General features: G+C 46.6%; 2 protein-coding genes across 3 annotated transcripts in view; one reads left to right on the forward strand and one right to left on the reverse strand.

Moving 5' to 3' along the window:
• Positions 1 to 567: 567 nt before the first annotated feature.
• On the forward strand, positions 568 to 20900 carry Atp1b1 (ATPase Na+/K+ transporting subunit beta 1). The gene is made up of 6 exons (XM_085687984.2): positions 568 to 1163; positions 5245 to 5373; positions 14934 to 15089; positions 16153 to 16337; positions 18658 to 18738; positions 19471 to 20900. The coding sequence occupies exons 1-6, from the start codon at positions 1067 to 1069 to the stop codon at positions 19732 to 19734; spliced, it is 912 nt and encodes a 303-aa protein (XP_085544110.1). The 5' UTR covers positions 568 to 1066; the 3' UTR covers positions 19735 to 20900.
• Positions 20190 to 22865, reverse strand: part of Nme7 (NME/NM23 family member 7) — a 150514-nt gene continuing 147838 nt past the window's right edge. For both annotated transcript variants that reach the window (XM_087906329.1, XM_087906328.1), the window contains one exon: positions 20190 to 20996. In XM_087906329.1, the coding sequence (XP_087762455.1) occupies positions 20964 to 20996 (33 nt within the window). In that variant the 3' untranslated portion in view covers positions 20190 to 20963. The remainder of the gene's footprint in view (positions 20997 to 22865) is intronic.

Genomic DNA, 22865 nt, shown 5'->3' on the forward strand with positions numbered 1-22865 from the left:
AACCCAGGCTGCCCGCTGGGCTGGCCTGCTGGGTGAGGGACGGGCCGGAACTGCAACCGCAGTGGCCGAGATTGCGAGAGGGCGGCAGGTGCAGGAGCGGAGAGGCGGAGCAGAGCTGGGCAGAGTCACTAGCGTCCCGGAGTGACCTTTCTCCACCCAGTTAGGGCCTAGGAGAGGTGGACCTGCAGCAAAGCCAGGCCAGGAGGTGTGTGTGGGGGTACCAGACACGAGGAAGATACCAAAAGACTGGGGTCTCCGGGGCTCCCAGAGATCGACGCAGGTGCAAGTCACCGCACCAGCCTAAGGAGTGTCCGGGAACAGCTCGGGGCGGAGATGGGACGCGCAGAGCACCCGGGGTACAACTCACCAACCCCGAGTCCCTCTCCGCGCCCCCGCTGCCGCGCCAGCCCCTCTAGCCGAGCCGGCTCCTTTGTGGCAGCCCCGCGCCCGCCCCTTCGGGTCTCAGGCTCCGCCTTCTCGGCGCTGGCGATTGGTCCGCCGTGTCGCCGGTGGGCGTGGCTACGGGTGGCGGAGGCGCGGTATATAGTAAAGGTAGGGCGTGCGCCCTCAGCCAATTTCCCGGCTCGTAGCCTGCGCGCGCGTGTGTCGAGCTCGCGCTCCGCTCCTCTCGTCCTTCCCGGTGACTTTCCCTCTTAGTCTCTGACCGGTCTCGGCAGAGGTCACAGCAAGCAGAGTGGTGTAGCTACAGCTTGGAGCGGCAGCTGCGGGGTTCGCCGAGCCCCCCGAAAAGCGTTCAGAGAGCGCGGGGAGAAGCCGCGAGAGCGGCCGCGCGCCCACCGCTAGGTGCGGGGCTCGGAGCCGCCCAGCCCGCGCGCGCCCTCCTCCTTCGTCCCTCCTCCCTCCGCCCCCGCCGCACCTCCCCCTCCTCCCGCTCTGCCTCGGCTGCTCCGCCGCGCGCCTCGCACTCGCAGAGCCGCAGCGGCAGCGGCGCGTCTTGCCTTTGGAGCCGGGCCGCGGGGGACACCGAGCAGCCGCCGCGAGGACGCCAGGGCGCGCGCCGCACTCGCCCTCCCTTGGCCTCGGCCACCACAGCTGAGCCGCCACCATGGCCCGCGGAAAAGCCAAGGAGGAAGGCAGCTGGAAGAAATTCATATGGAACTCGGAGAAGAAGGAGTTTTTGGGCAGGACCGGTGGCAGTTGGTGTAAGTACAGGGCTCCGCGGCGCTCGCCGCCCGCGCCTTGCTTTTTGCTAAGAAGCGCATCCCTGTGCGCGGGCATTGCGGACTGTTCGGCGCCCACGGGGCTGTCCAGAGTATCGGGGATTGGGTGGTAGGCGATGCTAGGAGTGCCCGGGCCTGGACTTGGCATCCAGTGACAAATGAGGGGACCCCAGGATGAGGCGCGGGTGCGGGCTGGAGCTGGCTAGACTGAGGGTTATGGGCACGGTCGGGATCTTCATCTCCTGAGCCTTCCCTCCTGGGAAACTCCGTCAGGTTCCAGGAGAACTATGTATGTGCCTTCCCTCCTCATCTCCCACCTTAGATAAATGAGATTTATCTAACACCTTAGATAAATGAGATTTGGGGACTGTGAGAGAAACTCGTGAGCTAACCTGTTCTAATGCAGGCGATGCTGTGATAGCATCATTCTTCCAGCCTAAAAATGTACCTAGAATGGAGAGGAAATGGGGAGGAGAAATGCGTCCATACTGCAGTATTTCATGGCCACATCTAGGGTTTACCCTAGAGACGGTCCTCGGAGTCATCACAGCCCAGAAATGGCCCAGTGAGCTCCACGTCAGGGCCGTTTTTAAGCCTTGGCGAGACACATGGCCGTCTGATGTTTTTAAGATATGCATGGTACACATGAAGAAACAGGTCATCTTAGAAGATTTCATGCAGCCTGTTGCTTCCTTGGCTGTAATCCCCTTTTAACCCATTGAAAATTAGATACCATATATATTTTTTTTGACCTCTTTGCGTTGTTAAGGTGGTAGGTTTTTTTAAAAGGTCATTTTGAAGGGCGTAGTTGTAGACAAATCCGTGAATCGTGACTGCGGAAGGGAGGGAGGGAACTCCCCTATGCTGCATCACTGCCCCCTCCTCCTGTATCACCACCACAACCACCACCACTTCTACCCCCTCTTTCCCTTCCTCCCCCTCCCTCCCCTATAGCACCAGCATCGCAGTCACCAAGGGAACCCTGAAAACTAGGGATGGATGCAGTGTTCCTGTTTGGGGAGGGTCTATGGAAATAGACTGGAGAATGAGTCAGGGAAACGGCGCTTGGCTGACATTTTGAAAAGGAAGAAGCTGGGATATGTGATTCTTAACCTCCCCCTCCAAATAAAGAATGAAGTCAGGGAACCTTTCAACTGAAAGAAATGAAGGGTTAATAATGCATCATACTTCAAGGTTAGTCAAGGTGAAGTCTTATTGCACGGCCTTACTGCGAAGCCTAGGTATCCCCAAGCCATGGGGAGAGGTTGTTCTTAAATTAATGGCTTCTTACTTCACTTTATATTTCATTTTCTTTGGGGGGATTATTCTTCAGTGGGGGTATGACCATAGTTTTCCTGTTTCTCTGTCATGTGGAAGGGGAAGCGTGAAGGGAAATGTGAGGTATGTATAGGATGAACAGCCAGGGTCATTTCCTAGCAACCCGTTGTAACTCAGGCCTAGGAGGCGCACTGCAGAACTGGCCCCTCCTCCCAGGTTAGCTGGGACTCCTTTTCCTGGTGGTCTGGCCCCTGCAGCATCTCACTGACTCCAGGTACCTTGTGAAATTTGCCCTCTAGTGTTTTTCCACTTCTTAAATATATATTTCTTTCCTCATTCCAATCTCACACTCCTTCTTTGAATAATATTTGCTTTAGAGGGTTAGGAAGGCAGTATGGAACAATTTGTTCTGTAAGCTGACCTTTAATGGGGCAGCCCTTCCATGACAGAGAGAGAATGAGAATGTGTGGTCTTGATAGTTACATCCAGTGAGGTAGTGATACACACTGGCTTCTGTGAAGCAGCCATCTGAACTCACCTTCCATTTTGTGGGTGCTGAGCTCGAAACCCAGTTTGTTTTGTGCCAACATGTCTGTTCCCTTCTGACATGTAAGAAATCACAGATGATATAGCAACAATAGCTGTCTCGGAGAGAGAGGCCCCCTTTCCAGCGCTGGGCCCAACATGGATGCCCTTGGGACCAGGGCAGGATGCCCTTGGCTCCGTTTTGCTTATAGGTAGATTTTCCCCAAGATGGACGGCAGGAGGCTCGAGTCTGTCACCTGCTGGAGAAGTCACAACTTACAAATCACTTTGTGCCTTCTACCTTTTAATTACGCTAATACAGGTGTTGGCAGGTTTTTATGTTATATTTATATATTGTATTTATATTGCTATCAGTTTCACATGCAACTTTTAAAACCTTTTGACATTTTAAAGAATATACACACACACACACACACACACACACACACACACACACACACATATATATATATATATATCAAAACTTCCAGCTTTCCTTGTTTTTTAAATACAGAAAGAGAAGAAAAATTGCTTTAAAGGGGAAAAAATGTTTCTAAAGCTTACAATCCAACCCCTCACATCATGCTTCCCAGCTAGTTGATGGAACTAATCTAGCTTTTGTTTCTTTTTCTCTGTGCCCCTGGTAGCCTTGGTCTTGGAGTTCATTGCCTAAGCTCACCAGACCTGCAGGCTATATACTCTAACCAAATAACTTCACTGTGGTGACAGATTTACTAAGTAAATCTCCAGGAACAGCAGAATTCCTCACTTGTCTTTGCTGTCCTGTAGGTAGGGTGGAAAGGGTGCATATGTTCTTTAGCTCAATCATTGTGCTTATAAAATGACTTCATTTCCCCATCTATTCGCCTTTGAAATAGCGTCAGTTCTGCACTTTCTTAGCTTAGGATTAGCTACCTGGAGTCCAGGGAACGAGTACAAAGATTGTGGCTGTTAGAAGAGGCAAATGTGGTTGGTTAAGCTAAGAGCACCAAGGATGGCATTGGGAGGGCCACAGGATCAGAAAGCAGCTGAAAAGCCAGGCTCTCAGGAGCTGTCTTGCTGACTGGGTTATACCAACTCTGTACCTCTGCAGAACATTCGCTGGAAAAATTTTCCAGATCCCTTGACGTCACAACCTTGCCATTTGCCTACTGCTGCCTGGATACCAAATGCAGCACTTAACCCTTGTTCTGCCAGGAGGAAGGGACAGCTGAGGGCTGTGGTTCTAAATGATGCAGCCGTCTCTCCTACTCCTTGCTTGTATCTTAATGGGAACGTTGGGTGTTTCTCGATGTTTCGAGAGGACTGCATGGCTCATTTTCACAACTGTGTGCCCACTTTATTCTTGGCCCCCATCATGCACACATACTCCTCAATAATCCTTTTATTCTAGGGCATTTACCTAGGACCCTTTAGGAGTAACCCATGCCTCCTTTGTGTAGCCATGATTTTGATAACTTCACAGTTCTCTCGGTCCCACTTTTCCCTTCGGGTTGTTTGGCTGGCACAAGACAGCCAGGCAATGCCTAGTACAGCCTGTTACTATGCTGCTAATCAGCAGCTAATCCTTGTAAACCAGTAACTGATAGCCTTATTCCACTCCACCAACATTATGTTGGTTTAAGGCGGTTTTTTGTTTGTTTGCTTGCTTGCTTGCTTTTTGTTTTTCAAATTTGCTCTTACTCAGCCTCCATTCTGTTAGCTGTGAGAAAAAGAAAATTGAGTTTATGTAGCCAGTTCTTACTCTGCTGGGCCGGGGAGGAGGTATAAAAATGGTGGCCATTTGTATCATAGGATTTCCTTTGTATGTTTAATTGGTTCCTAATTACCCTGTGCTCCTGAAGAAAATGACAGTGCTCTGTAGATAGACTTGCCAAGGAGAGCTTCAGTGTGTATTTCTGAGTTGGTTGTTCTTAGGCATCTCGGTGTTTGGGGGAGCAGCAGAGCGATGCATGCCCCTTAGGGAGCATACTGTCGTGGGTTGGATGCATTGCATAAGTGTGTGAATGCGGCTGCACGTTTGCACTGGTGATTGGGTCTCTTCAGAGGAGGAAGTAACTACTCCCTGTTAGACTTAGCTACTGTTGAACATTCCTCTACCTGTACCTTCCAAGAAAGAGTGCAGTTCCCTCTTTGGGTTTGTGCTGGCAAAGGAAGCCCTAGAGAAACAGGTGGAGAGGAACTGGAAAGAGTTCTGGTCATCTTTGGGAAGGGCAGTCTTTGACGACCTCACCCCCATGTCCGTCTGTTCTCCCCACAGTTAAGATCCTTCTGTTCTACGTGATATTTTATGGCTGCCTGGCTGGCATCTTCATTGGAACCATCCAAGTGATGCTTCTCACCATCAATGAACTGAAGCCCACATACCAGGACCGTGTGGCCCCGCCAGGTAAAACCCAGGGAGTGGCTTCTCCTCCAGCAGTTGAAGGGGTACCACGTCCAACCGAGAAGACACCTTCAGGAAATTGTTCCATAGTAGAGCTTTGAGCTAAGCATGGGAAGGAAGCGGGAGGAGTTTTGCAGCCACGACTCCTGGTGCATTGCGGCTCAGCTCCAGATGGCTGCAGATGTCTGCACAGCTCGGGGGTGCCGGTGGGGGTGCCGGTGGAGCACACAGCCTCACTGTAGGACCAAGCACATCAGGTCCTGTTGGGGCTTCATTCTGCTTGGCCTTAACACTCAAGGGCTTGGTCAGTGGGGTTATTCTAGGGCCCTTTCAGCACTAACACATTTTTTTTTCACTACTGAGGTGACCATAACTCAGATAAATCCTTAAGAAAAAAATCCTGCCCCCAGAGAGGAGCCATGACTCACCTGTTACTGTTTGCAGTTTGACCTTGAACACAGACACCCTCTTTGCCATCTCAACCTCTTAAACCTGTTTGTGGTTTTGTGAGCCCCTTTCCAGTTACTGTCTCTGTTCTCTCTAAAAACTTCAATGAGCAAAAAGATTATCACAAAAAAGACAACCCTCCACAAGTGTCCCCTGCTGTGACTGGGCTGCTGTTGGTAGGGAGGACACACCAGTCTGTCACACCCTATGGAAGGTCACTGCCCACAAGCCTGGGGCTAAATGGCAGGCAGCTGAGCTGCAGTAAACACTTTACTGTGTGGTTTTCCTGCCTGTAGGGCAGAGCTGGTAACCAGACTCACACCATAAATGACCTTGAGCGGTGGGGTGGGGTAGGGAGGTGACAAAGACTGTCCTGTGTGGGCAAGGGTTTGGTGGCTCAGAAATAGCCTTCTGTAGGTGACAGTGGGTCCCTGCACAGTCAGTCACTGAGCAGTGCCTGTGGCCGACATATCTTGCTCTCCTTGGCTGTGAGGAAGAAGAAGCTACAGAATGTGAAGGCGGTAATCATTGTCTTATTGTGCTAAGTGCAAGTAAAAAAAAAAATTCCAGAATATTTTCAGATATCTATATCTATATATCTTTATATCTATATATCTATATATATATGTGGGAAGTAAAAGAGAAAATGTGTAAGTATATAGAACAACTTAAACCTATTTCACGACGCACAGACTCCAGCAGCTACTGTACCAAAAAGTGGGTCTCTGGAAAGATCGAATGTGCTGGGAAATTAGGATATTCTATATTTTCCTGGGCTGCTGTGGTCATAAGGCTTGACTTCCATGTTGTCTTCTACTAGAGTCCTTATAGCGACATGAGTAATCGTCATAATTATTAGCACACAGCCCTTATGCCACTAAAAGTTATCCTTTGGTCATGGTGCTGTTTTTTAATAACTTCAGCTTGAGGCAAAGATAAAAAAAGACTATATAAACCTTGGAGAAATAAGTGACTTATTTATTTAGGTTTTTGTTTTTAGAGACTGAGTTTCTCTGTGTAGCTCTGGCTGTCTTCGAACTAGCTCTTTAGACCAGACCTTAGATCTGCCTGCCTCACCCACCCGAGTGCTGGGATTAAAGGTGTGTGCCACCATGCCTGGCAGAAATTAATGACTCGATAAAATAAAATTAAAAAAAAATTAGTTCTTTTCTAGAAAGAAATCTCACCTACCAAAACAAATAGCCAAAGTGTCTGATGCTTTAAGTCAGGGTTTGCAATTGAACTTGCCCTGACTGAGGTGCCCCATCCCCTCCCCCTGCCCCCAGCTCCCCTCTTTTCCCAGCACTTTCTATTAGCACCTATATTTAGTGTGCTCAGCAGTTGGACTGACCTGACAAACCTTCACTTCTCCGAAGGAATGTGAGTGGCTCATCTCGGAAATATGCATTCCTGTCCTTTGGTCTGAGTCATGGGCGGGCGAAGGTTTCAGTCCTTCACCTTCCCAGTTGTCTCCTCTGTCCCTTATCTTGGTCATTTCTGTCTGCGTGTTCTTAGCTGCTGTTTTAGTCTACACGGCTCCCTGTCCTATGAGTTTTTTTCTCTACCCCTCCTAACGCTTTGGAAAATCATAGTCAGCTTCAGTCAGGTCAGTAGAGCAGTGGCTGACAAGACATATCATGCTCCTGGACAGTCGTAAGTACACACTGCATCCCTGAGGGACCCTGACTTGACCCTCCTCTTGGCATCGTTCAGAACAGATGTTGAGAATTCATATTTGGAGAGGTATTAATGATTCATTAGCTCTGCAGACTGAATAAATGTGTGGAAGTATACATCCTGCTCAACTTTTGGCTTCAACTTAATGTCTCCAAGCCTCCATTTCTCTCTTGGTCAAAGAGGGAAAGTTCTGAGTCAGAAGTCCGTGGTAAGTGTGCAAGATTTAGCATTTACAGATACAGGGACTTACTTAGGTCGCTTTGTCTTCTGACCTTGGGGCATGAATACAAATGTGGCCAGTTGGGTTTGTAGTGTCCTTTCCACTTCGAAATGCCTTGTAACTAGATCTCTTCCAAGTGGCATGTGTGAGTCTGGCCAGATCCAGCAGTGGCAGTCATGCCTCGCTGTAATCGTGTAGGTTGGATAATGGAGAAACTGATAGGCCAGATGGGAACGTCACAGACAGACAGGAGAAAGTACAAAATGGAAGGGAAATTTAAGGACAGTTGCGTCACATGGTCACAGCAGTGGATGCTGTTTCTTGCCAGATCTTACTCCTCAGTTGGAACTAACCTGCTTACCCCAGTGAGACAGCAGCGTCTTGGACGAGATGTTGGCACATAGTATTAGATAACTATTTTCATAACTCAAAAATCAGCTTCCAACTTCCTGTTGCTTTAATCTAAGTGTTAAAGCAGTCTCTAAAACCCAAGCTATTACACAGAGGTTCATGAGATTTTATCAGCCTAAGAAGAAAGAGCAGGGACTTGGAGTTGAAGCCAGCCCCCACCACGCCAGTACCATTGAACACACCAAACTGCAGTTTCCTATGTATCCAATAGGAGGAATATCCTGTGATGATTAGACAGGAAATAAATGGAAAACATTAGTACTTGTAGAGGTAAAACTCATGGCAGTGCATGGTCAGGAGCTGCTGTATTGATGTCCCACCTTCCACTAGCAGCAGGAGGCTCTGAATTTCCAGCTGGGAGAGAGCACAGGGGGAGGCTGCATACTTAAGTTTCCTGGAGTCAGTCAAACCGCAGCTTTCCCTGAGAAGTATTTAAACAGCAGTGAATTAGAAAACTTACTCAGAGTTTCTGTGAACCTAAATGACATGGTAACCAACTCTCCTCTTAGCATACCCGTCCCTGCCCTTCTGTATCCAGGCTTTTGTCCAGAGGAGAATCTCTTGTGAGAGCAGCTTATCCTTCCAGGTGGATCTGGGCTAGCCAAGCACGGTGCACACGTACATGTACACATGCTCCTCATGTGCATGTACACTTGAACTTGCTGGCGAGCCAAGCACAGTGTACATGTACACACACATGCTCCCATGTGCGCGCGCAGTAGTTGCTCTCCTCATTTAATGGAAAAGTGCCTTCCACGGGCTGTCACCCGTCCCTCACCCCCAGGTTATCCTAGCAACTGTGCAGTGAACTGAAGGTCACTATGTGTTATTCCCTGAGTTCCCACCTGGCATGCTTCCTGGTGCAAAGGTAGGAATGTATTCTCTCTTCTTCCTTGTAAAGTTGTGGGAGGTTCTTTGTTTTACTCTTAAAGATGTCTCAGTGAGGACAGGACTCATTTTATTTTAAGAGGGTCAAATTCTTGGCATGTGCCCAACCAGAATTAGGGCGGGAAGGTGTGGTGGATGAACATTAGCAGATCATGGACGGGCACCATTAGCCGTTTGCTTTTCATCTTGAGAATGGCACGTAGCTAATCTAATTCACGAGGGCATAGCCATTGTAGCCCCACCCCTCCACAAGCTTCAGGCTCCTGAGAAGTCTTTATGGCAGGCTCAGAAAAAACGGTTTGCAAGTCACGTGATGATCAATCCTCTCCAATTTCAGAGGTGTAGGAATAGAGACACTTTTTCCCTGTGCTTGGAGGAACTGTAACTTCAGAGTGTTAGGGATTTTGATGCCATCTCTAGTCAGTCAGTTAATTTGTGATTGCATAGCTGACACATTTGGGTCTCTTCCCGCCCTCTCTTTCCACCCTCTGACCAACCCTGCCAACCTTGTCCCAGAGGAGATAGCATTGGTAGTACAAGCTTTCTTCACCTGTGGTTCAAAAAGGGGCTTAGAGAGGAAGATCTCAAGCTTCCATAATTTTCTTGCTCATGTAGCTTATTTCTAGAGTTTCCTAAGCATGAAGAAAGCCCAGTGATTAACTTAGAGTATTTTTGGAAAGCCAGGTGTAATGTCTTGTGCCTTTAATCCCAGTACTTGTGAGGCTGCAAGTTTCAGGTCGGCCTAGAACTCCAGAAAAGTGGATCTTACTCATTTGAAGATGAGTAAGCAAGCCAGGACCTCTGTTAAGTAAGATGAACTAACAAAGTAATGGAAATGATCCCGGGGGAAGAAAGGCAGTTAAGTCAGTGTCATCTCAGGCTTGTGGCATTCACAGGAAGAGAGCTCCAACCTGGGCGATGGCAGGGGAAAGACACCTTCATTTCTGCCGATGGAGAATCAGACAGGATGGGATTGGTCAGTGACCATTTAATGCTCTGATGCTGAAACTCACCATCTGATGCTGACCAGACTCCAGAGAGGCTAGAGCAATGAAGAAGATCCCATGGTGTGTTATACCTCTTCCCACTTTATGCAAGGATAGATAGGCCCCTATAGTATGGTACTTACTAAGGTATCACATTTCAGGCTATTAGCAAATGTCATGTTTTAGAGTTAGACAAGTCAAGTATATATTTGTTCTTTGTTTGACCTTGGACCCCCCCCAAAAAAACCGCATAGTGCAAAACGTCTAGTGCCTGTCTACTGTGTTCCCCTTTATAAAGAAGGGTTATCCTCCTTGTTTTGGGAATGAACACAATTATGAACTTTCTAAAATGTCAAGTACAATATCTTTTGAAACCACTTTGAAAGATAAAGCATCAGAAAAGTCCCCTGATGAGTAATTCTTTAATGGTGAAGGACCTGCAACCAGACTTTGTGGCATTTAGTTTAAGCTGGGGCACAGATTTCTGTACCCCACCGGTGGTTAAACTGCCCAGTAGTCTGTAGAAACAGGTGAGATGCTCCTCCGAGACTTTTCAGAAGGAGCAGTTTTGAGGTACAGATGTAGAAAGACTGTATGTGACCACTGCCTCAAGGCAGGCCATTTACTCTTGGCTAATCCAGCTTTCAGTCACATGCTAACCCTGATGCAAAAAGTAAGTGGAAGGGAACTGGTTCCCAGAATTCTATTAGGTAGGTTGATAATAACCCCACAGACAAAATAATAAATAATAGGTTGTTCAGATTGACACTTCAAGGGGGGTAATCCAAGTGTATAACTGTGGAGGTGCACTTGTATATGTATAAGCCATTCTGGTTCCTCCATTTTCTAATTGGAAAGTACTTTCAGCCTGCAGTGTGTAGGAGATGTGAATGGCTTCATGTAAACGCCTCTCTTAGCTTCCTGTGCCCTTGGAGGATTCTGTGGAAGATGATACCTGTTGGAGAGTATTTGGCTGTGAGTCATCAGCTGTATCAAATGACAGGGCCAAGCAGCTGTGCTTTGAGATTGACTGGAGAAACTGCTGCAAGGTTAAAATGGCTCCATTCTCCTTTAAATACTTCAGCTCTGCATGCAGACTGAGAAGTCACAAACTTGCTACACTGTAAACCTAACTGGAAACATAATGCTGGCTCGTGAGAAGCCAGCTCCCCCCCCCCCCCCCCCCCCCCCCCCCCCCCGTACTGTGCACGCCCACTAAAGTCAGCAGTAGGGATGTGTGTCTCTTTTGTTTTCTTACTCAAGATCTTAATGTAAATTGAAGTACTTGTTAAGAATCCAGTTATGAACATGACTCAGATCGTCCGAGTCCTTCCGTAGGTGACTTCCTTAGGTAAGGGCTTGACTAGTTTATGACTCCATTCACTGGTGGCGTCGGAGCAAAGCTGTACTGAGCTTCACCTCCTTAATGTGCATTTAAGCTCTGATAGTCAAGAGGTAGAAGGCTAGATCTGCTTCAGGGCCTAAGGTTTGAAACCGTGACCAGCGCTCTGACGGCCTGCTCTTTGGCCTCTGGTTGTTAGCATTGCAGACAGAGCTTACCCTTGGTCAGTTATTACTAACAGCTTTAAGAGTGGCAAGGGGAAGCCAGAAGATCCTGCCTAGGCACACTAGCTGGCAAAAGCACCAGTTAGCAGGCTAGGGGTGTGGGGTTGAGCTCTGAGGTAGATATTGGTGTGGTTCCAGTGTTTGATTTCACTGTTTGCCTTGACTAGAGAGGAATGGGACTGACTTCACGTCAAACTTTTGGGTCAGTGGTGGCACCGTAGGTAACAGCAGTACACACCGTTTCACAGGGCGGTTGGTAAGCAGTGGGTAGCTGATAGTCTCACTACGGATAAGGCCAGCATACGCATGTAGGTGAACATGAGGTCCTGAAAAACACGCTTACAACTGAGCTACAAGAACTCATATTTGGGGCTCTGGCACTTGTCACCCTGTCTGTTAATGGGGACCTGGGGTTGAAGTGGTGAGAGAATGAAAAGCCCTCACCGTAGTCCCACCTCCTCGTGTTCCCTTTCTCTTTGGAGAAGTGGCAAGACTACATCTCATACAGACATCAAAGAAACAGCCCCTCGAGCGGCCCTGCTAGAGAAGACAGACGGCTGGCAAAGGAGGGGCAGCAGGGAATGCCAGCTGAAGCCAGGGCAGAACGGACAGTGCCACGGGCGAACTTGTCTTGCAATCTGGGTCCTACCTTGTTTGCTTTCAGTGTGACCTGAGGTTACTATAGTTGTTGCAGCTCGTGGGGTGAGACAGAGTCTCGTATTGGACTCCAGAGCTTTGTTAGCAGGTTGGTTTCTGCTGAATCACCTGCTCTGCTGGGGACCTAAGCGTGCACTGCCGGCACCACACTGGTGGCCCTTCATCAGCCACCTGAAGTTCTGTTCCTTCCAGCTTCCCTCCTTTCTGAAAGATGGGTAGGGCTGCTCCTAGCCTCCTGACACGTGATCCTTTGCTTTCTTCACCCTTCAGGCTGCCTCCCCTGGCCTTGCAAAGCCGAGTAACCCTGAGCACACAGTTCTACTCTTCGTCCGTTCTGCCTGACAGATTCACAGGCGTTCATTTCGTCTCTTAGGCATGACTGCCCCTCAAGACTCCATTTTCTCTGTCCCCAGAGCCGTGCTAGGAAAACACCCTATTGGCCTGTCTTTTTCTTCTCCAGCACTTGGGTGTGTGCCCTTCACTTCCCCACGGCCAGGCAAATCACCTTGACTTAAATGGCTGGTTACAACTCAGACTAGGAACAGCTCTCTAGCTGCCCGGTCTATCTCAGCACCATTCTTCCTTTGCTATCCTGTGCTAGCTTTTGTACTTGCCCACGATTGCTTTCCCTTTGCAGCAGCCAGTGGCTTTTGCTGCACTGCTTCCAAGCCCATGGGTAGACCACAATGCCAGCTTCCCGCCTAATGTACAAAGATTGTCTAGAATATATTTAGATGATTTTAGACACAAAATATTTCCTGGCTTATGAACTTTTAAAGACTGTTTAATCATAATAACCTTTGCTTATTTCAAGCTGAAGACTATTAGTTAATTCTGAAACAGTATTCCTTTTTACCTGTGGACGGCCTTTTTCCTGTGTGCTTTAGGTTTTGCATTAGCCTTATCAAGAATTCTTTACATTTTTTTAAAAAAAAATATTACAGTTATGTAAGGCGCAGGGTGCTTGTGCTATGGTTCACATGTGGAGGGCAGAGGACAACTTCAGGGAGTCAGTTTTATCCTCCTGCCTTCATGTGGGTCCCACGGATTCAACTTAGCTCAGTAGGCTTGTTCAGCAAGCACTTTCCCTACTGAGAATCTCATTGGCCCCTCCAGTACATTCTTCATTGGTGGTTGGAGACAAATAGCTCCGGCTGGCCTAGAATTTACAGAGATCCACCTGCCTCTGCCTTCCAAGTGCTGGGATTTAAGGCGTGTGCCACCGTCCCTTCGAGCACTGTATCCACATCTCACTCTCACTTCCTTGTCTTCATCTCCATCCATCCCCTCTGCCATCTTCTTGAGGGGCTGCTTGGAGTCCCTGCAGTCGGGCCAATCCCACTTAGCCGCTGTTGAAGCCCAAAGCAGCCCTCACTCACTGGAAAAACTAACTGCTCTTTACTCCAGCTTCTGCTGAAGCCTTGTTCTCAAGCGCCACAAATGTGCTGCTAAATAATTAATTGAGCTAGTTATGTTTCCACTTTAATTATGCTATTGTCTGCCTTGATGGCACCACTATTAAATTCTAATTCCCCAGAGCAGTCATTCTAAACCAAGGGTGCTTTGGGCTTAGAGATTATGCCTAGGTAGGTCTGGGATGGATCCTATGGGGCTGCCTGTTTCATCAGCTTGAGGAGAGTGGTATGGGTGCTCCCACCTGCCACAGGTGAGGGACCACCGGTGAGGGACCAAGGTCAGGTGTAGCTCCTGATTAGCAGGCCCCGACACCACAGGGTCAGTCGCGAGATGGAGACAGCAACGAGGCTGCCTGACACAGTGAGAGTGTGTGTGTGTGTGTGTGTGTGTGTGTGTGTGTGTGTGGTGTATTCCTACTTAAGAATCATCCCATGTTTATTTGGGAGTGAAATGTAATTGGGTACCTTTTATCTGGCTGTCCTGGGGTGAAATGTCATTGTGATTGCTTCTCCGACTCACTGACCTGAATATAGTGCTATTGTGTAGTATTAAGTTAGTGCCCATTTAGGAAACCCTGTGAGGGCACAGGCTTCCGGACCTGAGAGACTTATAATAGAGAATGCAAACCCATGTCTCATGTATCTTGACTTTCACTTTGATAGGTACCGATATGCCTAGATCTTTGAATTGACAACTACATACACATTTTACTAAAATTTCTCATTTGAAGCTGGAAAAAAAACTATCCTACATTTTAAGAGCCAAAGGACTGTCATCTCTGGGGAGCAGTCTTGAGGTTAGAGAGATTGGATTTTTATAATTCCTTGATGTGGAGTATCAAAGGGAGCGACACCTGTACACCGGCTGCTAGCACTGCAGCTTTAAGAATGTGTGCATATGAAGGCACTAGAAAAACCACAGACGCTGGAGAACTGCACACCTGGGTTGGAATTCTGATTCTGCTTTCTCTGCAACCTTGCCCAGAATTCTTAACCTTACATTGCAAGTGGTATTCTCATTCATAAAATAAGTTAATGCCTATTCTGAAGTGTTGGCAAGGAACCTGGATGGTATCTGATATTATATCATCATCGGTACATTTAGCTATCTAATCTAAATGCCATCAGATTGAATTTGAAAGGGAAGTGGGGATTTAAAGCCTGCATCATGTGAGCCCAGTCCGGGTGGGGGTGAGGGTGAGAGAAGCCTATTTATTTGTTCAGGGAAAGCCTGCTTTTGAAGGTCCCTGATTGCCTTTCCCACTGACGTTGTCTTTCTGGCTTTCATTGCTGTAGGACTGACACAGATCCCTCAGATCCAAAAGACTGAAATTTCCTTCCGTCCTAATGACCCCAAGAGCTACGAGGCCTATGTGCTAAACATCGTCAGGTTCCTGGAGAAGTACAAAGACTCGGCCCAGAAGGATGACATGATTTTCGAGGACTGTGGCAGTAAGTGACTCACTGTAGATTCATGTGGTCATAATATTGACCGAGTTGCCATTCTTTGCTTAATTTAGTAGTTTAAAGGTAATATTACTGGATTTTTGTTAGAATTTCCATGAAGTTTTCACCTTACTTTACAATAATTAAAAAGACACAAGTGATAAGCAAGGTGAAATCATGTTTGAAGGGGAAATAGTTTAGTAAAGTACACATTATGATAAGGATAGCGATAAATAATATACATCAAAGTCACAATAAAATATATTTTCCTGCAGCTTCAGAAAATTCTGACCTAAACCCTTTGAGCTCAAAGTTGACAGTCCTTTTAATTCATCATGTTCTTATTGTAAAGTGCCTGTCTCTTAGCACAGCTGTGTGTGGACCTGTCAGTCACAATGCTGTTGCTGCTGCTGCCGCTGCTTAGGCATGGTCTAGCTTCCTTTTAGCCTAAGTAACTAAGCAAGCCGTTAGAACAGTGGTTCTTAACACGTGGGTTGTGACCCCTTCACAGGGATCCTAGGACCATCAGAAAAATACAGATATTTACATTACACTTCATAGCAGTAGCAGTGAAAATAGGACAGTATGAAAGGGTCACAGCATTAGGAAGGTTGAAGACCACTGCATTAGAAAAGATTAACAGGGAACGGGGAGATGGCTCGGGGTTAAGAACACTGGCTGCTCTGGCTGCTCTTGCATCCTGAATTCAATTCCAGCAACCACATGGTGGCTCACAACCATTTGTAATGAGACCTGGTGTCCTCTTCTGGCCTATACATGCCAGCAGAACATTGTATGCATAATAAATAAATAAATAAATAAATAAATAAATAAATAAATAAATAAATAAATAAAAGTATTTTGAGAGAGAGACTAACAGCCCTAAGGTTGCCTTTGCTAGCATTTAGCTTTTGAAGGACGCAGACAGCTCTTTGAAAGTCCCTGTCTAATACATCCCATGTGTAGCTCTGTCTTCAGTGAGAAATTATCAGGAACAAGAAGTTCTTTACCTTCTTACCAGGGCAGAGCGGACGGCTGGCGCACTCTGTAAATGTGTTTGTGCTTCTAGGTATGCCCAGCGAACCCAAGGAACGGGGAGAACTTAATCACGAGCGGGGAGAACGAAAGGTGTGCAGGTTCAAGCTCGACTGGCTGGGGAACTGCTCTGGACTCAATGATGAATCTTTCGGCTACAAAGAGGGCAAACCCTGCGTCATCATCAAGCTCAACCGAGTCGTGGGCTTCAAACCTAAGGCAAGTGGGGTTTTACAGTACAGGCACACTGTGGCTTAGCTGATGAGACAGGAAGTTTTAAGCCACACTCGCTGTTACTTTTGCAGTCAGTGCCATCAGTAGTGTAAGACCAAAGCCTTTCTCCTGCCTCAAGGGCAGCCATCTCCATCCCTAAACTTGCAGACCGAGTGCCACAGCCAAATTTTGGAGTGTCGCCTTGTTTTTTTTTTTTTGTTGTTGTTTTTTGAGACAATAATCTTAGTGTAGCCCAAGCTTACCCAGTCACTCTGTAGCTGAGGCTGGCCTTATGGACACCACCCTCCTAGTCCCATCTCTCAGCCACAGCTCTGTGTTCCTGTTCTTGGTACTCGGCTCAGTGTCCAGATGAAAAGTCATTTTCACACATGAGTGTTTCCTGGCTATGTGGTGCGAGTACAGACAGGCTGCTTTTAGTTTGGACTTGAAGGAGCAACAAGAATATTTCAGAAATATTCTTGCTGTCTGTTAATCTGAAAAAAAAATAATTCCTGAATGATGATTTCTTTACAAAACCCAGAAAATGACACCATCTCTGAACTTTAGAAGTCTTTAGAAGAAGGAAAAGCATTACTGGTGTTGTCTTGGCTCTTCTACATGGTTATTTCATTCTCTTCTCATCTCATGAATTAAACACTGCTGTCCTTCCGTAGGCATGGTTTCCGCCTGAAGGTTCCTCAAAAGATGACATGCACACTGCCCAGCATTAGTGTATACATTTGAATTCTGAGGGGAATTGACTGCAAGACATTGAGATACCTGGACAAACTCACTTCCTATCTGAAACCTCTTCTTTTTCAGTTTCCACTGCATGTTAATTGATTTCCATACTTGTTACCCAAAAGAAAGTCAGTGTAGAGAGGGAAAGTTCTCTTGTTTTGAGATATGATGTCTCTATGTAGCCCTGGCTGTCCTGGAACTCTGTGGACCAGGCTGGCCTTGAACTCATAGAGATTCTTCCGCTTGCCTGAATGGTGGGATTAAAGTCGTGTGCTACCAGGCCGGGTAGGAAAGGTTACTTTAAAGAATTCATCAAAGCTCCTTTACCCTACCCGAGGCAAGAACCAGTAGTGGGTGGCTGGCTGGTGGTCCTGATGGGTCTCTTGCGAATGTTAGTGTACCTTTCAGCAGACTCTTACTCTTCCTATAGACAAGCCTGGAACCATAGTGCCATAGGTAGCACTACTATTCCATGCTTGCATGTGACATTTCCACAGCCAGGGTAACCTAGCAATAGGAGGAACGGGTGTGGTGTATCTGAAGGAAGCCTTTCCGCTCTCCGGGTCACTGGCTTTTAAAGCCACTCAGCACACACTCTTAGTGGTTCCTGGTGCACAGAGGCAAAGGCTGGCCTGTTGTGATTTCTCTTCCCACATCTGGAAGGCCTGTTTTGTGATAGATGCTGACTCCTTTTACATTTGGGCTCCAGTTAATCCACAGCTTCTTCTCATTGTCTCTCCCACCCAAATCGCCAGCTGGTTTATCAGTGGAAGTTTTTTTTTGTTAGAGAGTGCAGTAGCTCATTTCAGTCAGTGTGCCTGGTTCCTTATCTTCTGAGGGTACGTTGTGGCAACATCTTAGGTCAATCAGTGTTTTCTATTCTAAGTTTTCAAGGCAGGAATATTGGTAGCAGAAAGCCCCCAAAGAGTCAAGTCTGGATGCCCATTCTCTCATAGTCTATAAGAGGCAGTGTCAATATGAATCCCTTACTGATGTATAGATCTGTCGGTGTAGCTGTGCTTTAGACTGCGTGTGTGCTACTCTCGTGTCCAGGCTGCTTTCCAGAAAGAAACACATGGTCATCAGCCTTCTTTGGAGGGAGATGTGAAGCGGGAATGCAGCTGGAGGGCTCTACATTTGGCTGGAGCCGTGTTTTCAGGCCATACTCTGGGTCTTCCCGTGAGCTCACCCAGTCCCAGCACTCCATCTGCTTTAGGTACTGGCATTACCTCCCAGAACTGGAAAGGAAGAGTCCTTGGGCGTCAGTGTGATGACCGCCTCCTCAGCAGTCACTGAGTTCTAACTGTCCGCTGTCTTGAGGCAGGCTTACGTAGCTTAGCATCCCACATCCCTCAGTGCTCGGTGCTTTGTCGCTCTGTGGTGGTCACTACACTTGGATATTTACCTTCTTCAAACAAATTAAGCAGAATCCTTTAATTGATGAGGGGAGTTACTTCCTCCTTTTCCTGATGTGTTTTATTAGTTCAGCAGCTTTTTGTCTACAGTCTCTGTTGGTTTAGCCTATATATCAGTTTTATTTTCCAGGAAAAAATATTTTGTTGACCAATGTGGGTTTCACTTTTAGCCTCCCAAGAATGAGTCCTTGGAGACTTACCCAGCGGTCAAGTATAATCCAAATGTCCTACCTGTTCAGTGTACTGGCAAGGTAAGAATGCACTCAGGGCTCCTGGGGGTGGGAGGGAAGTGGGGCAGGATGAGAGGAAATGAATGTGACTCCATAGTTAAAGGGACAGTTTGAATACAAGAAATTGCTTCCAGGTGTTCCTCTGAAAAAATGAATTGAAACTAGACACAAGTTTGTTTACTGGCACAAGAAATTCAAATATCTGAATTTAATCTAATGGAATGCTGGTTTATGGACCCGAGAGGTGAGCTAGCCCACAGCATGTGCTAAAAATTTCAGGCCAACTTGCTTTTATTGTGGTACCAAGCCAAGAGTCAGATGTAGGATATAGGGGCAAACGTGCAAACCAATACGGCTGGAGACAGTGTCCGTAATGAAGCTGTATCCACCACAGTCCAGGGAGTTTCTCTCACTATTGGCCTTCTTATTAGGAGGCCAAGCCAGCTTTGGGAAATATTTACTTGGCCTGGGTCTCAGTGTCTCCATTTGCACAGTGAAAGCAGCCCCCTCTAGTGAGTGTTTTTTGGCTGCTCTAGACGGCCAAATTACTTCCTTCCTGTGGGGCCACCCAGCGCTCTGGGGCCCCCACTTCTGAGAGGCTTGAGGTAGGCATGCCATGGGGTGGCTTGGTTTTTGTTTTCCTCTGGTAATCATTTTGCAGACGGTAGGGGTTGAGAATCTTGCACTCAGGAACAAGACGAGACCTGTGATGTGTGCCATTGAAATTCAATTGCATTCCCTTTCGGTTTCTAGAGAGATGAAGACAAGGATAAAGTCGGAAACATAGATTACTTCGGAATGGGTGGATTCTATGGCTTCCCTCTGCAGTATTATCCCTACTATGGCAAACTCCTGCAGCCCAAGTATCTGCAGCCCCTGCTGGCTGTACAGTTCACCAACCTCACCTTGGACACTGAGATTCGCATTGAGTGTAAGGCATATGGTGAGAACATTGGGTACAGCGAGAAAGACCGTTTTCAGGGACGCTTTGAGGTAAAAATTTTAATTAAGAGCTGATCACGAGCACAAATCTTTCCCACTAGCCATTTAATAAGTTAAAAAAAAGATACACAAACCTACTAGTCTTGAACAAACTGTCATACGTATGGGACCTACACTTAATCTCTATGCTTTACACTAGCTTCCGCATTTAATAGGTTAGAATGTAAATTTAAAGTGTAGCAATAGCAACAAAATATTTATTCTACTGTAAATGACAAAAGAAAAATAAAAATTGAGCCTTGGGACGTGCCCATTTTTACTGTAAATTAGATTCCATAACTGACTTGTAGTGAGCAGTGCTCTGGCCCCTAAGTATTGCCGCCTTGTCTATTTTATTTAGTGTACAGTACTATAGGTGCGCACTCTGGTCATTTTTCAAGCCATGTTTTATCATATGTTTTCTACTTTACGTGAGCAAGGTTTGCTGTCCAAGGTGTAAATATTCAATGGGAATAAAACTGGCATGGTACTTTTCCCTTTTCTTTCTTATTTTTTTTTTTTTTTTTTGGCTCTGAAATTTCAAAGATAATGGCCCATCAATGAGCATTTTTAACACACTCCATAGTCTTTTTCCTGTGGTATCAGGTCTTTATTTTTATCTTTATTTCCTGGGGCTGGGGGTGGGGTGGGCTGTCATGGGGGAACTGCCCTTTAAATTTTAAGTGACACTACAGAAAACACAAAGGTGATGGGTTGTGTTGTGCTCCGTGCTGAATGCTGTCTGCCATCTTTCCCTGTCCTCCAGTGTGTTCCGAAGCTGTGTCTGTATCTGGATCTGCCCATCACTTTGGCTAGTGATGGGGCTCATTCATTTGCTTTGTACGTTTTCTTTTCCTTCTTTCCTTTCTCTGGAGGCATCATGTGCTGGTGCTGTGTCTTTATGAATGTTTTAACCATTTTCATGGTGGAAGAATTTTATATTTATGCAGTTGTACAATTTTATTTTTTTCTGCAAGAAAAAGTGTAATGTATGAAATAAACCAAAGTCACTTGTTTGAAAATAAAATCTTTATTTTGAACTTTATAAAAAGCAATGCAGTACCCCATAGACTGGTGTTAAATGTTGTCCACAGTGCAAACCCATGTTCTAACATATGTAATAATTGCCAGGAGTACAGTGCTCTTGTTGATCTTGTGTCGGTCAGGTTAAAACAACGGACAATAAAAGAATGAACACATTCCTCACGTGTGTGACTCGCTGGTCTTGACTGTCTCTGTCTGTGCCGTCTCTACTCTCTGTATTATTAATTATCCAAGATCTTGAAGAAATACTGGACCTGAAAGGCAAGCACAGGCAGCCATTAGCTGACATGCAGGTCTGGGCTCTCCCACCTGCCACCTGCTCATTGATTGATAGGATGCCCATGGGACCAGGCCATGAAGATGCACACCTCTTCCAAAGGGATGACTGAGTTAGCAAGAGGCAGAAAGCCAGTAAACCTGAAGCTTGGATTAGAAGGGTTTGCAGTGCTGTTCCACTCCATATGGAACACAGGGAATCTTGCCTCCTGCAACAATAACCACAGCTCCACAAAGTGTTCTGTTTCTAGTAGCTAAGTTAAAAAACAAAGATGATGTTAGGTTTGAGACTCAGTCAATGAAAATGCTTGCATCTTGCTTTGATTCTGGTTTTAGCCGAAGTATTATTTAACTTTGTTGAAAAATTAGTGTGAGAAAAGAAAAAAAAATTAACTTTCTGAGCATTTTTTTCTGGTATGATGGAGTTTTAAGATTTTTGTATTGCCAACATGGAGGTGTCAAATGAAACTGGAAACCTTTCAGAAGGCCTGGGTAGCCACAGCTCAACAATCATTCCTTTCCACTGCCAGGCTAGTCCTAAGAACTCAGTTCTGTGCCAGCTGTAGAGCTAATTCACAAATCCCAGGTTAGTTCCCACCCACTGCTCCACACTTCAAACCCTGCTCTTCTCTAGGCTGTGACACCTGTGATCCCGGTACTCAGGAGCCAGAGCCAGACTTTTCTGGCATTCATATATAGACTTCTCTCTACAGCAGCAAATTATGTGATGGCAAATCAATACCAGAGGAATAGTTACTCCGTTTAACAACAAGAAGTGAACTGAGACACTCCGTGTGGCTTGAGCAAATATGAGACCTCAAAGCCTGCCTCCACAATGACATTTCCTCCAACAAGGCCACACCCACTCTGACAAAGCCATACCTAATAGTACCACTCCTTTTTTTGGGGTCCATTTTCTTTCAAAGCACACAGTTGGTAGTCCGAGCTAATCTTGAGCTCACAGATCTGTCTGCCTCTGCCTATGCTAGGATTGGAGGTGTGTCATCATGCCTCGATAGAGCTCTTTCTTGGGCTGTGAATGTTTGTGATGTTTGTGAATAAGGAGAGTGGAGTGGGCTCTTGAGATCTCAGGAAAGGAAAGACTTATTTAAATTGGAGAACAGAAAGTTTTGAAGCCACTGAAAGGTCACAACCGTGGGACAAAACCTGCTGGTTTCACAGATCCTGTCCCCCCAGGGCTCTTGAACTACTGTGCGCGCCCGCACACACACACACCAGTGATTCTCTACCTAGTACTTCCTTCAAGGTTTATTCAAATCTTGTTTCTCCTAAGCTCTGCAGGCTGTGCCAGCGCATTCCCTCCCGGGACCCTCAGGACAGTACCAGCGAGGAGCCTGGTGAATGCAGTCTGCATTAGACTTAACACACACCTGACCGCTGACTATGTACCTGCTTTGTCAAGCTTCCTTGGGCTAGAACTGGGCCAAGCATACAAAACACAGGCCATCTCTCTGCACTGACACATGAGCATCAAGTGCCTGTACACTCATGGCATTTTTGCTCTGTACATTCATTGTGGATTTTTTTTTGTGTGTGTGTGTGTATGCGTTTGTGTATTCTAGCACTTCTTGGGTGTATGCAGAGAGAGCCACTTACCTCTAGGTTGATATTTATCCTGTTCATATAAATCCAGTCTGTCAAACACACAGACTACTAAGGGAACGAGGTTTTCAAAGGCAGAGTTAACCCAAGGCTGGCATTGGGATAATTAAGGAGAGGGTTCTCTTTGTATCTGGTATGGCCCTTGTGTTTGCATACCCTAATCCCAGGTTAGTAATAATTGGAGATTATTACTCCATAATAATAATCCATGGGCTCAGCCTTAG

This window comes from Myodes glareolus, chromosome 5, assembly GCF_982192425.1.
Source record: "Myodes glareolus chromosome 5, mMyoGla1.1, whole genome shotgun sequence".
In the NCBI taxonomy this organism is placed as follows: domain Eukaryota; kingdom Metazoa; phylum Chordata; class Mammalia; order Rodentia; family Cricetidae; genus Myodes; species Myodes glareolus.

Bases quoted from the DNA above. Each gene is read 5' to 3' on its own strand.
- Atp1b1 (XM_085687984.2), top strand. From the start codon at position 1,067: ATGGCCCGCGGAAAAGCCAAGGAGGAAGGCAGCTGGAAGAAATTCATA. The intron at 1,164-5,244 runs GTAAGTACAGGG...TTCTCCCCACAG, and splicing joins CAGGACCGGTGGCAGTTGGT to TTAAGATCCTTCTGTTCTAC. The intron at 18,739-19,470 runs GTAAGAATGCAC...TTCGGTTTCTAG, and splicing joins CTGTTCAGTGTACTGGCAAG to AGAGATGAAGACAAGGATAA.